The 14,483-nt window shown below is 42.7% G+C and overlaps 1 protein-coding gene and 1 non-coding gene across 2 annotated transcripts; both read left to right on the forward strand.

The window, feature by feature from the left end:
- Positions 1–140: 140 nt before the first annotated feature.
- On the forward strand, positions 141–10,467 carry PABIR2 (PABIR family member 2). Its single transcript, XM_061353206.1, has 10 exons — positions 141–446; positions 800–878; positions 2,113–2,169; positions 2,534–2,577; positions 2,656–2,710; positions 2,934–3,035; positions 4,357–4,445; positions 5,005–5,069; positions 7,399–7,495; positions 8,550–10,467. Exons 1-10 carry the CDS (start codon positions 331–333, stop codon positions 8,698–8,700), a joined length of 855 nt encoding a protein of 284 aa, XP_061209190.1. The 5' UTR covers positions 141–330; the 3' UTR covers positions 8,701–10,467.
- LOC133212209 (small nucleolar RNA U109) lies at positions 8,324–8,470 on the forward strand. Its single transcript, XR_009725419.1, has one exon. It is a non-coding gene; the product is annotated as a small nucleolar RNA U109 (small nucleolar RNA).
- Positions 10,468–14,483: the final 4,016 nt, after the last annotated feature.

Here is a 14,483-nt window from a genome sequence, read left to right on the forward strand (position 1 = left end):
GCGGCGGGCGCGTGGAGGGGAGTGCGGCCCGAGGCGCTCCGAAGCCGGAGGCGGCCTCACTGGAGCGAGCAGCGGGAGCGCGTCCGTGTGGCAGCAGCAGCGGGTGGGGAAGGCGCCGTCCCCCGGCCTCCCCCGGCATGGGTCGCTGCTGGGGCCGCCCCCCTCGCCGGGCCCGGCGCGCCCCCGGCCTGTGCCTGCGGCGCCGCCCGCGAGGCCTGTAGGGGCCGGGGGCAGCGGCGGCATGAGGAGCCGCTGCGGCCGCCGGCAGTGAATGGGCATCGCGGCGGAGCGGGAGCAGCCGGAGCCGGAGGCGCGGCCGCCGCCGTCGCGATGGCTCAGGAGAAAATGGAGCTGGACCTGGAGCTGCCGCCGGGGAGCGCCGCGGCCCCGAGCGACGGGGGCGGCCTGAGGAGATCCAACAGCGCCCCGCTCATCCACGGGCTCAGGTGAGCGCGGCCCGGCCCGGCCCCGCAGCTCCGGGGCTCGTTGTCCCGCGGGGCCCAGCCGTAGAGCGATGCAGGCCGACCCGCAACCAGCCGGGCCCTTGCGCTCCGGTGCTCGGCGCAGGCTGGTGCGCGGTGGAGGCCTCACGTTCCCGGTTTCGGGTCGGGGTGGCGGGTGGCTGCGGGAGGGCAGCAGCGGATCCCCGCGGGCTGCCGGGGAAAGTCGCTGGCTGCTGGGCGCCGTCTGTGAAAGTGGAGCTTCTGCCGACGTGAAACGGGTGTTTTCGGGCCCTGGGCAGCTGTAAGTGAAACACCCCTTAGGAAGCTACTCACAAAAGTTTATGTTCCATCCCCAGTGACAACTCGCAGGTTTTTCAGCCTTACGTGCTGCGAACTCGCAGGAACAGCACAACAGTTACGAGCCGTCACAGCATGGTGAGGAATCTTAAGCATGTTTGGTTTACACCTAACGAGAAGTCATTGAGCCGGAGAAATGAAGTTAAACTTGATTTATATTTGCACTGTGCATCCCAGCAACCTTTTAGGCTGTAGTATATGCGGGTTTTTCTAGCTGTAACTGCAACCTGCAGTGATAATGCTGGTGTATTATTACCTGTATGTCCCCAAGAAGACAACAGCAGCTGAAGCTGTGTGTGTGCTTCAGCTTAAAGTTAACTTGGACCTGACCATGGGTTGGAAGAGAAAACTGTTGTCATAGTTAAGTCTTTCAATTTGTTGTAAAAATGAAACAGGGGATTGAATCTTCACTGGCCTGTTTCTTTGATATTGGAAAAGGTGATCAACACATGTCAGAAAATGATTTAAAGAAGAATAATTTGCTGAGTGATGTGCTGCTCTCTCTTCTTTAAGTCTGACAGTAACAGTCCTGCTGTTTAACCTGGCAAAGATGGTACATTTCTCTTTGTTCCATCATATCAATTCAGGGACCTAAATGCTCTTTTCCACTGAGCGTTTTCTCTATCATCTTGAGGCTAGTCAAGATACAGTCCTACAGGCTTTGAGAAAAGCAGTACTTAAAGTCCTGAAATAGGATTCTCTTCTGTGTCTTGTTATGAGATTTCTTAGGAATAAGAGTAAAATTTTGGCACTCAAATCAGGTGTTACAGAGGACAAATGGGCATCCTCAGTGGGGACTGTTGGCCCATTTGTATGTGATGGTGGCCAAAGTTCCAGAGGAATGAGATGTGTAAAACTGGAGAATTGCAACAGTCAAGTTTTAGGGAGTGTTGTTCAAACCTGAGCTGAAACACTGGGATTTCTCCTTTATAATAGCCAGCTCCTTGAGTATGTTAATACAGGAGTTTGTCATCTCGTTCTGAACAGCAGGGAATTGTATAATGTTCATAGGTTCACTTAAAAAATCTCTCAGTTGTCTCATGGTAGTTTGTGTATTCGAGATGCTGAGCGGTATCCGCATGCAAGCTGAGCTCTGTGCCACTTGCTGAGTGATAGAATGAATTTGTAAGTTGTAAAACAAGTCTTCTCTCTTGAAGGTCAGTGTTTTCTTTTTGCGACATTACTTGAGTCATCCACGTGTAGTAGTACAGCTCGTTTTTAATTCACTAAGAATGCAGGTGGTGGTGAATAGGATGTATGCAAGGTGCTGAGATGTGATTTAATCATTGTGCCTGTCTCTTTTTTTCCTCAGTTGTTGTCATCATCTCCTATTCGTATTCCTAGTAGCCGACTTCATCAGATCAGAAGGGTGAGTGTAGGTTTTATCTGTGTATTTAGTAGCAGAATGAAAACCATTATATAATAATGGAGTTTCTTCCCTGTTGAGTTCTTCAAGCACTAGAGAAAACCCAGTCTTTTTTAAGGTTCAGTTCCAACAAGGAAGCTTCCTTGCAAGGTTTATTGTTGCTATGTGTAAGCTACCTTGCATTTTTGATGTATTGTTTCATTTAAGAGAAACTGAGCTGGGCTGGTAGCTCTCTTTTCTTTCTGGAGTGGTCCTGCTGTTTGCATTTCAATTCTAATGGCAAGTTACTGAATCATGAATGCTATTCCAACTACCTGTAAGAAAGCAAATGTTATGGGGAAACTGAGGATGTTTTTATCTCCTGCAGGAGGAGGGAGTGGATTTAATGAACCGAGAAACAGCCCATGAAAGGTGGGTGTTATTCAAACAAGATGATAAAATAGCCAGTTATCCTCTTTGTAGCTACTGATGGGGTTTTTTGTATTCTAGGGAAGTGCAGACAGCTATGCAGATAAGCCAGTCATGGGAGGAAAGCTTGAGCCTGGTAATCTTTTTATAGATGTTTCCTATTTAATTTACTATTACACTCAACTGAAGAATTTAAGGGAAAGAGAGACATTAACTGTGAAAGTAATTGAAGAAGAACTTAAGTTCATCTGCTTTAGCTTTTTTGCATTTGGCCCAATGACTTCCCACTAGAAGGTTGTGCCTTGGATTCAAAGGTAGTGTCCTGCAACAGTGTTAAGTCTGAAACCTTGTGTTTACAGAGCGACAATGACTTGGACAAGTCTGAGAAATCTTCCTCCCCAAAGAGAATAGACTTCATTCCAGTTTCGCCTGCACCTTCACCTACAAGAGGAATAGGAAAGGTAGGAAAAGTGAAATACCAAACTGAGAGAACACTTCAGAGTTTTAGCCCAAGGTGAACTATAAGGACTGTGTAACTTCACAAACTGATAGTTTTTAAGAAACCAATGACAAAACAAACCCACAACCCAAACCCACATTTTACTTGTTTCTGAGAATCAGATCTTTACCATCTTAGAGCTTGCAGAGTTTCGGGAGTTTCCCAGTTCTGTCACACTAAATGTTTGCAGTTGCTGCTGTCTGTGTGATGTTGGCATAGGTCAGGATTCTGGTTCTGGGGAAGCTGGAAAAGGTCATTATAGCAATCAGATTTGGACATGATCTTCAGCTGCCTAGGTGGGAGCTGCTGGGGAAGAAGCACCAACATTGGAATGTACCATGTATAGAGTAAGAATGTAAGCAAAGACTAGATGCTGCAGATCTGTGTGGTGAGGAGGATGAAAGTATATCTGTCAGTTATGGGAAGGAAGGCATAAATCACTGGGGAGGAGGACTACGGTGTGCACAACTTGCACTGAAGACTGGTGGCAGATGCTGGAGAAAGGGAATATATGTATTAGATAAACTGCTTTTTCCAGTGAGGATTGAAAAACAGAAATGCAGCACAGAGAAAGTGGGAACTGTGTTTATAGATGGGCTGATTGACCCTGTTTTCACCCTCTTTTGTGGTTCTGCTTTTGTACTGCTATATTTTATTACATGCCTCAGCTAGTATTGTTGGTGGTGTATGCATGGAGCATCACATTAGTGCTAAGTAAATGTGTTCCTAGTGTAACCCTGATGCTGACAACTGCTCCTGTACCTTTGGAATCACGACTGTAAAGCAGCACTAGATAACTGGACAGAAACCATTTTTGTGCTTAGGTCTGGGCATTTATGGGCTAAGCTCAAATGAGCTGCAGAACCACAGAGCTCTGTTCGATCTGGAATACTGTGTTAAGTTTTCAGGTCAGATGTATTTTGAGTCAACTCAACCTGTTTGTTTAACAAGTCCCTTGAAAGAAGCAAGTCCTGAGTACTGTACTGCTGCTTCTAAATGTAACAGGAAGACCAGAAACAGCTCTCTTATTTAGAAAACAGCTTCTATTTCCATTTCAGATTTCCTGTGGGTTTGAATTTTAAGTTAATCTCAGCGGGCTTGCTTTAGGCAGTCTATTTTTGCAAGTTAAGGTTTTAATACCTCTAGGGTTGTGTATTATCATCTCTGCCTTACGCTGTTACCAGCTTTTCTTTAAATGGGGATGTTTTGTTTGGAGGGTGGGGTGAAGCAGCTGAATATTTCAAAGGGAATTCTGAAGTACCTTCATGTGATGTTCTCTGCAGCAATGCTTTTCACCATCATTGCAAATGTTTGTGAGCAGTAATGGGTTACCTCCGAGTCCTATTCCCAGTCCAACAAGGCGATTCACCAAGTAAGTAACATCTACAAGGAGCAGGTATACATTGGCTTAAATTCCAGGGCTGGCATGAAGATTAGCTAAAGCTGATGTTAAGGCATTAAAAGTGATTTTAGTTTTGCAATAGCTGAAGTATTGCCATGTAAAAATGCTCTGAAAGTTCAGCCTTTACAAGTAGTAAAGCTTTATGTGGGTTCTCCTATAGAAGTCCGAGTCAACTTCAGCCTAGACTTGGTAACTTGTGGGGACATTCCTGGGTATTTCAAATGAACTTTAGCTTTTCCAGCATATCAATTTTGTATATTAAATGCAGTTTAGAAGTGGACATGATTGACATGAGGATGTGAGGCGCTAAGGGAAGGAGAAAGCCCTGGAAAATGTACTACAATTTTGTGTGGCAGATAATCTGCTCTAATAGCAGGCACTTTCTTTGTTATCTATGTGTTTAGACTCCCTAAGCATTCCAGTTGTGCAGGAATAGCTTTAAAGAACATTTTATGGTGCTGTGGTTGTGTTGATTTGATGTTAGGTGTGATGGAACAGGCCTGACTGAGTGTTGGTATTCTCTCTATAGCAGGAGGAGTCAAAGTCCTATTAACTGTATCAGGCCCAGTGTTCTTGGCCCCATTAAAAGAAAAGGTATGTGTATTTAAAGTATTAGATGTTTTATCTGAGCCCTATTGGGATGTAGTTTTGCAGCTGGGTGCATTTCTTTTTTCCATGTTTTTTTTTGTTCTGTAAATACAATGCACTTGTATCCATGGTGAACTGGAATTTGCCAACTGTAACTTAAAAATACAGTGGACAATAGGTAGTCTAAAACACAAGAATGAAAACCTTTAAAAGCAACAGTTACTTAAAAGAGGCAAACTTTATTACATATCGAATGCAATGTTACAAATATTCCTAAGGCCTGACATTCCTAAGAGTACCACTGTACAGTGCACACCCTTCAGTTCATCTCAGGAATGTTGCTTATCATGCACTATCTGCTAAACTTAGTACTGAATGTTTGTTTTCACTCTGAAAGTTCAGAAGGTGAGTGTTTGGAGAAGTGGAATAGATCAGTGCTTTCCTCCTGGAGGGGGGAAAACTGCATTCTTTCTTGGAAATATTCCATGTTAAGGATATTTAAATTACAGCCCAGAACAAGTCTCCGTAGTAGAACTGGGAGACTGAGATGTTTATGAGCGTGCCTCTAGCCATGCTTATTCTTTCTGCATTTTAACTTGGGCATTCTTAACTGCATAAAAAGCATCTCCCTTTATTTTGCAGGACTTGGCCTTCAAGAAAAGGTCCTGGTTAGTGTTGTTTTAGGGCTGCTTGTTCTATCAGATAACGAATGTTTTCTAACTTACATTGAGTTGACAGGGGAGAGAGGCAGGTTTTCCCATGGATGCCAGTTCTTTCTTGGCTGTTATTTTCTATGCATTTTAGAGGCATTAAATATTGAACACAAGTTTATCAGACTCAGTAAGGAATAAGTATTTATACTGCATTGCTTTACTTTCAGTGTTTTATGATAGGCTTTACCCAGGTTGTATTGTATTAAAAGCAGGTAAAGGGCAGGCTTTCTTCAGCTGTGTGCTCTTGTGGAGCATCTTTTATGAAGTGGAGGTAGGAGTTTGCCTTTTTTACTTGAAATATCAAGGAATTCTCAATGTTACGTAGATTTAAAACATCCAACCCATTTCAGTGACCCTCATTTCTTTTCCTAAGTACAGAATCCCTTTATTTCTGAATTTTAGCAGTAGCTTTACAGTTCGTACTCTATAGATGTGACACGGTAACAAAGCGACACCGTGACACGTGGGAGGAGGAAGCAATGTATTGAAGAACATTTCTAGAGGGAATGAATGCTGGTACACTGTGCAGTGTGTTGGAGCTGATTTGTCTTTGTGAAATTTGAACTTACTTAAGTTGGTGGTTTGGATATATTATAAATGTGGGGTTTTTTGCCCATTCAGCTTGATAGAAACTGTTATTCTTTCCCTTTGAAGAAGGGAATGTACTTCCATGAGCTAAAGAAAGTTTAGGGGGCTTATCAGTCTCTATAAACCAAGTGGTAGTATAATTCTCTTGCAGAACATATATTAATATGTACTTCAGTTTGCTATACTGCTTAACCTCTGTCAGCTTTTCAACCTGACACCACAGCTGTTGTGAAGTGTAGGTAAAAAGCCAGAACATTTCTTTCCATTTCATATGTGTTTGTTGCCAAACTAAAAATGAAAATGCACTGTAGCTGAAAGGGGTGTTTTTAAGCTTCTCATTGGCAAATTCATGATATTTCCAGATGTGTCTGTTGTACAAGGGCTGTTCACAAACCTGCTCATTCTCAGGGCAGATTACACTAGACAGATTGCATGAATTCTCCTCATCATGTTTAATCTCTTAATATCAGTAGATGATTACAGGTACAAAGATAGTCTGATCCACGATGAGCAAGTGGAAATGCATACCCATGCCATTTTGTTTTCTCTTCAGCTTTTCTGTAGCAGTGTACGTATGCACCAGAATTTGTTGTCTGCAGGAGCGTGAAACTGTGAGCCAAGCTGCCATTCCTGCTTTCATAATCGCCAAGAACTTTAATCTCCCTATTTTGGCTTATGTCAGCCTCTTCATCTCAACTGCTTACTTAAAATTAAGTCACAGTGATTAGTTTGCTTTAGATTATTTTGCCTGATTATAGTCCAGGTAGCAAGTGCCTAGTTTTATGTCATTGGGATTGTTGTAGCCCCTCAGATACTGCTGAAGCATTGATTAAATTAAGGATGGACTGGATGGTTATACAACAGCATGAAATGAATGTCTTACCCAAGTGCTTGGCCTGCTGAATGAGAGGATTTGGGTTACAATAGCTTTGCACTGTCATGGGACAATCCTGTATTTTACCATAGACGAATGTTAAATGGACAGACATTCCAGAGGCTCAAGTGAGTTTGATTATTTGCACTGTTTTCCTTAGGTGAAATGGAAACTGAAAGTCAGCCAAAGAGACTTTTTCAAGGAACAACCAACATGCTTTCTCCAGATGTTACACATCTGACCGATCTGAGTTCATGGTAACTATTTCATGTGCCCTGAAATGCCAAAATGGGGAGTGTGCATGGATCACAAGTGTTCTTGTTTGTTTTCCAGGGAGAAATAACTCTCCATATAGCTTGTATATGCATGTTACTGGGAACTGCTCCTGTGGTAGTGTGACAGTGTTCCTGTTCCTTTGATCAGATCTTCCTGAGCAGACTGTAACCTAGATTTTGTGTATCAAAGCCTTTATACTGAATCTGATTGTTACAAATCCCTGTTGGTTCATAAGCAAAGTTCTTTTTTGAGGATGCTTCATTATTTCACTGTGTTGTAGGTGGTGCTCATACAGTATCTGTGGTATTTTGTCTGCATAGTCAGAAGATGTGTGTGAATAGTTACTGTGCTTACATAGTTCATGTTTTTATTTACGTTTTTTAGCGGTACAGTCTCGTTTATCAGGATTCATTAAAAACTGAGTTCTCTTTTGTGTCAGAAGTCAGAAAATAAGCATTGTAAAATACCAACTCTATGACTACAATTTCAGTGTACCTACAGACTTGGAACTGCTTAGAGAGATTTTGTTTCATGTTGCTTCCAGCATAAATGATAAAAGCATCCATTTATGCCCTCTGGAATCTTTTATCAAGACTTCAAAATCCAAACACCAGGATTCCTTACAAGGGCAAAACAGGTTTCAAAATGTTGCTCTGAGTAGCACAACATTAAAGAACATAGTAGCTAATAATGACATTGTTGCTGCATTGCTGATTAGGTTGTTACTATTCCTTTCTATACTTTTTTTAAGGTTTTATTCGTTGTTATATCCTTTCTATGAGTGATTCGAATGAGAGTGATGATTTATTCTGCATGTTAAAAAGAAAAAAGAAATTCTGCTCCTCATTCCCATAAGGAGCATGAATATATCTGTAACATGCTACAGAAAACAAGGAGTCTTCAGGGCTGCCAGTCTTGCAGTAAAGGCTGAGTGGTAGTATAGGTCTCCTACACCTCTACAAGGCAACAGTACATTGGCTTTGCGCCCATAGTCATTGTGCCCCTGTTGCTAAAGAACTTTTCCTTCTTCCCCAGCCTGTCTTCAGATATTCTTGATGGGAGCAGCAGCAGTGTTGGCTCGTCCTCTGACTCGCTGACTAAAGGCAGCATAACCACAGAGTCTCCAGTGACATGCTCCAACTCATGCTCTTCGTTCATTCTGATGGATGATCTCTCACCTAAGTGACTTAATCTGTGTCTGGTTGTGCTGTTTCCTCACTGTACACTCGTACAGAGAAATGAACTCTCATTCTTGAACCATTAACATAAGGATTACTGAAAGAAAACTATTCTTGTTCCTTTAATCCTTGGTGACTTTCCAGTGATTTTGATATTTTTCCATTTAATGGACGTTGTAGACCATATTAATGTCTGTTTTTGCAAATTTGTGGTTTTTTTAAACAAGATGTCTGCTCAGATTATACTAACTTTTTGCTTTCAGGAACTTGCATACACAATTTGATTCCAAGAATAGGTATCTGCCTAGTAGTGTTGCAATTTGTAGGAGAATTACTTCTATTATTATTGTGGTCACTATGTCTAGGGAAAGAATTTGATTTGGAGGGATTTGAAAAAGCTGATTTATTCTCTGGCACTTCTACCACTGAGTAAAAATATTCTCCTTGGTGTTTTTTATCTTTAGTCACTAGCTAAAAATTCTTCTGTGGAAGGAAGGATAACCTTTTCTTAGTGCTGCTAGTCGTTTTTCTTACAGTGGGTGTGGAAATCTCCCTCTCTTACATTAAAAACCCACAACAAAATGATTGGCACTTTTGCCGCCAGTGAAGAAATAACAGTACTCTACAAACATGATTAAAATGGCTGCATAGTTCTCCCCCCAGATCCTTTACCCTACAGATTTTATGAAATGAGGTCAATATTCAGCAAGGTTTGGCCAAGGAAAATGAATCCATGCCTCCATCTAAGACATACAGTGCAGATAACAAAGTTATTTAAACTACTGTGTAGGAGAACCATGTTTGGCACCGCCGATGTCTCCCGTGGCATTGAGGTCAGAGGTATTTTTGTGCCTTAGGGGGGCATTGCTACAAAATGATGGAATGTAAAACCAGAGGGGTGGGTGGGGAAAACCCTTTTATGTACAGCTTCTCATAGGGTGCTCACCAGAACCTGTCCTGGAGGCTGCTTTCCTTAGTGCTGCTCTCCGAGTGCTGTGGGCAGCCCCAGAGAGCAGCCGAGGTGATGCCCTCTGCAGCTGCATTTACACCTCCGTTGGTCCTGAGCAGGGCAAACAGCTGAGCAAAGATTCCATTTCTAAGGAAAGACTGAAAAGTTTGGATTGAACATGAGCTCTGAGTATTGCTTGGCTTATGTATGAGCTCTGAGCAGGCTTGCTACAGTACCTTGGTCAGGCTGAGGTAAGACAAGAGATATTTTACTTTTTAAAGACTTTAACGGGGCAAAATAAATCCGTTTGTAATCTACTGTGTTATGCTATTTATTATTTATAACTATGTAAAAAGTCTGTGGTGATGAATTATAGTATTTTTTTATGATTGAATAAGTTTTTTATGTTCAGTAATTGCTGGCTGGTTTGTATTTAATACGCAACGTTGTCTGCCAGAATCATAAGCTTCCGGTTTTGAATGTTTGTAACATAAATGCTTTTATTACCTAAAAGTACAACTTCTGATCTTTCTGAAAGAAAACAGCACTGAATTTCAAGGAAGATGATGTGCTTGCAAAGGGAGCACAAGCTCTGGCAATACTGTCTGGCTAAAAAAAGGGGAGGGGGACAACCATAGTTCTTTGTGTTCTAAAGAAGCCATTAAGTTCCCAGGAGACATGTACATACCAGGTTATTTTTCCAAGTGTTCCCATTCGATTGTAAGCAATCCCATCGTGGGCCAACAGTGGCACTTTTATTTGTATTCTCCTTTTTCACCTGTGGAGCATTAGTTCCCCACCTTGAATAAATGTGCATATTGTAAAACACTGTCCATTGGTGCCATTTTTAAAGGAGCTCTACAGGAGTAAATGTTCAGTTTATTTGGATATGCCCAGTGCTATTTCTTGACCTTTTTTGATTACTTAAATTGCTTAAATATTTTTGTATCCATGCTTGTATCCTCTCTGCTTTTCTGGTGCTAGCAGAAGGCTGCATTGACATCTGCAGGGCATTGGTAAGTGGTGTCTGTGATAAAATTCAGCCTGGTGCCTGTGCCCCAGTTTCATCATAAGAGTGCTTTTAATGGGACTGTGGTGTAGAAATCTGAACAGGGGGTGTCAGAAGGGGGAAACCTATTGCATGCTTTCCTACAAGTGAGAAGAGCACAGCGATTGCTTAGTTTTGGCTGACTTACCTGTACAAGGGATGTATTCCAGATTTGTTTGTTAGTGGAGAGTCTTCTACAAGTGCTGGCCTTTGTAAACATGAGAATGTAAGCTTTGTAAAGCAAACACACATATACTCTCGTTACAGCCAGTTTTGGAATGTTCTGGCTATTCCCCACTCTTCAGAAGTCATTGCTCTTTTATAAACTATGGATGTAGCACAGACACAGGCTGTCTCTTATTTCAGAGTGAATGGCATGGTGCAGTGCAGTAGGAACCACCTTGGATCACGTTCTCTTTTACGTTCATAGCTGTAAGACAATGTGTTCACTTTAAAACTGAGTTTTCCAATACTTTAATAGCTGATGTTTGCACTTAACTGCACGTGAGCTGCTGCTGCAGAACCCATCTTTGTGGCAGTGTGAAGGCTAGTACAGCACACTGGCTAAAACCGAGTAGAAGGTGCACTTCTGGCTCTGTAACTGGCTTGTCTGTAATGAATTAGGTAGCAGTGTGGGGAAGCAGGGCAGCTGGGGCTGGTAGTCAGTTTTAATCTATAACTACTGACACATTTCACTGGTTTTTATGACCTCACCAGACTTACTTATGCTGAATTGCCATATGGGTGTCTGAGAATTCCTGTCTTGCCTCTTTGTTTTCAATAAGGAGCCATTAGTGCAGATCTGTTGCTGAGAATCACCAGTGATGACTTACCTTTAATGTTGTCACTGTTGAGAAGCAAATTTCAAATACCAGTGTAATTCCAGCAGCATTTCAGCTGGACTTTTTAATGTGTTCATGAGCACAGCATTGTGCTGTTGGTCTTTGACTAGCACTGCCTTTAGATCCGATCTGAACCATGCTGAATCCTCATTTCATGGGCTTAAAATGCTGGAAGGGTTTTACCAATGCTTTATAGAGAAATGTGTGTGTCAGCTGTGGAACTCAGTGTTTTGATAATATCAAGTGTTCTGAATCAGGAAATGGATTGCAGTGTGCATGTTTCATTCTCCTTCATTGAATTTCAAATTGGGGATCATGGGCCCAAAAGCCTGTATTTAAGGGGCTGTTTTCCTGACTGTATGTGATTAAATACTGTCTTCTACAATGAGAGTAATTAAACTGTCAGTGGGTGAGGATGTAAAGCTGAGTTCTGCAGACTTTATTGGAAAACTCCTTGAAATACACGAGGAAAGCTATTGCTAGGGTTTGGGGGTTTTCAGTAATGATAAAAATAGAGCACTCATTTTAATGGTTCAACATGCTAAACCCATTTGAAATGTAAGGCTTCAGCTTGGCGTGTTTCTCTAGCCAGACCCACCTTGGGGGCTGTATGCAGAGGTTAACCTGAGCAGGCTTAGGAGGATGTGGACCTTGTCTTCTGGTGCACCAATACAATAGACTTGGGAAATCATGTTTGCAAATGCATTCTTATCTGTAGACCCTCCTTACGTATTTGTGACAAGGAAGGCAAGAACTTGGTTTTCCCTGCAGGGATTTCATCTGCCTGTAATCTTCCCAGTAACTCCATAATAAACCAGCTTTGCACTATCATGGGTTCAAATATTTCATGAAGTCATAAGATTGTTTCATTTGCTTTTGTGGAGTAAAGGCCAAGGGATTTTTTTGGAGCGGTACAAACTGCCTCTTGTATTCCAAGGCTGTTATGGGAATGGCAGCTCTCCCATAGTAAGTGGAAAGGGATTTTGCCCGCCATTCACTGTTTCAATCTCTCTTGGGATCTTAAATAATCCTCAGCAAAGTCAGTGGTTGATACAAGTTGGGTCACTGGAGGTACCAGTCAGGAGGAGGTAGGAACCAGCTGTTTTACCCCTGAATGCAGACCTAGCTGATCCAACTCATTTTCAAATGAAAAAAGGCATTTTTCAAGCAACTGAGGCTTTCAGAACAGTCCAGGGTGTTCAAACCTATAGGAGAAGACTCCCTGTTGGCAAGCCTAGCACTGTTCTGCTCAATCCAGCCCCAGAAGAGCAAGTCAGTCAGAAGTGGAGTTGCAGTTGTCTTGGGTTTAGGCATCATGGGAGAGGGCAGGGAGCTGGGGGAGGGCTGGTTATCAAGGACCTTTGCTATCAGGCTAAACTCAGATGCTGTCTTAGGGCAAGAATGTTTTCTGAGGGAGTAAATGAGGTGGTTTCAGCATGGTAAGTATGGGGTTGTGGATGGGGAGCCCTCCTGTAAGTGGGTTGTGGTGGCTGCTGGCCTGGCGCTGCCATTCCCATAAATACAAACGCACCCAACTCCCACTTTCAACTTGTGTGTGTACCTCAAGGCTATCCTTTTATTAGTGTACTGGGCACTTAAGGAAGTCTCTTGTTTCAATCCAAACCTTTATACATTAAAGCTGCTTTTTATTACTTGCTTTTAGATCTTAAAGCCTTTTGATATAGGGTCTACTGGGCTTTGGGTTTGAGTCTCGCCTCTGGTTAGCATACCAGGGCCAATGTTTTCCTTTTAAACCTGGAGCAGTTTGTTTTGTGCCGCTTGCATTATAAAGCTAGGAAATGCAAAGCAGGTAGGTCCCTGCTGTTAAAGAATGCACGTTAGCTTTGGTGAACATGAAAGGCTGGAGGTTTAGAAGAAATAACACCTGAAAGCGCAGAAATAACCTATTTTTAGTGAACCAATGCAGCTGGTTTGATACCAGACTCTATTTTTAACTGCAGGCAATAATCTTTTGCATATATCATCAGTAATACAACACAATCCAATATGCTTTCACCCCCAAACGCTTCTCCTTGCTATAAGGAAGAACTTGCCACTTGAAAGGCCACAAGATGTGTTCATCTGCCACATGGTTACAGCCCTATGTGTTTCAGCAGGGCCCTTTGGGACACCAGGCTATGAAGCATCTCCTTTCTGCCCCAAAAGCATCACCTTACACTGTAATTCCAACACCTTTAGTCCCTTTTAGCTTATTTCTGAGGGCCATGAGATCTTTACCTCTTATACAAACACAATATATTGCTGTTAGGTTGACTGTGGTAATGTTCCTTGTGCATTTGTGCAAGTCTCTTGTGGGGTATAAGAGATTTTGGGATATGGGGTTGTTTTCCAGGTAAGGCAATGTGTCTTGTCTGGAAGATCTCTCTGGTGTTACTTCTGTGAGGCATTTGGCTATGGTTTGTGCAGGAGTAACTCCTGTTTACCACCAATGAACCCTGGAGGCAATGACATGTGCTTGTTTGTTCAGAGCTTGACTGCTTTAACCCATGCAGCACCTAAAGAAACCTGCGTCCTGCTGCAGCCCCCAGCGCGCCGGAGCTTCCACCAATGCAAAGTAAGTTGGCAGAAGTGCCAGGCTGTGATGTGTATGGGGGCAGTTTGCAATGCACGCCATGGAAACCCCATTGTGCTTGGACAGTAAGGTTTTCCTTGCCCCACATTGTGACTTAAATTTGTCATGAGAGCTATAATGGTTTATCTGCAATGTTCAGTGTGGAATGTTAGGATCTGTAACGTGCAGGTGGCATCAAAAACCATGGGCCATAGTAGAATAAAGGGTGATGCTAAAGTTAGCTGGTCCAGACTGGAAATGTAGGATCTAGCCTCTGCCAAAGCAAACCCTTTGCTCTACACACCTCTAAAGCTGGGGGAGAAACTCAGCTCCTGCCACAAAGAGCAGCTCAGCCTCAACCCTGGAGAAGTGTCAACACT

Source organism: Neopsephotus bourkii, unplaced genomic scaffold, assembly GCF_033783945.1.
Source record: "Neopsephotus bourkii isolate Nb327-2 ecotype Australia unplaced genomic scaffold, CSIRO-AGI_Nbou_v1 NB_668, whole genome shotgun sequence".
Classification (NCBI taxonomy): Eukaryota; Metazoa; Chordata; class Aves; order Psittaciformes; family Psittacidae; genus Neopsephotus; species Neopsephotus bourkii.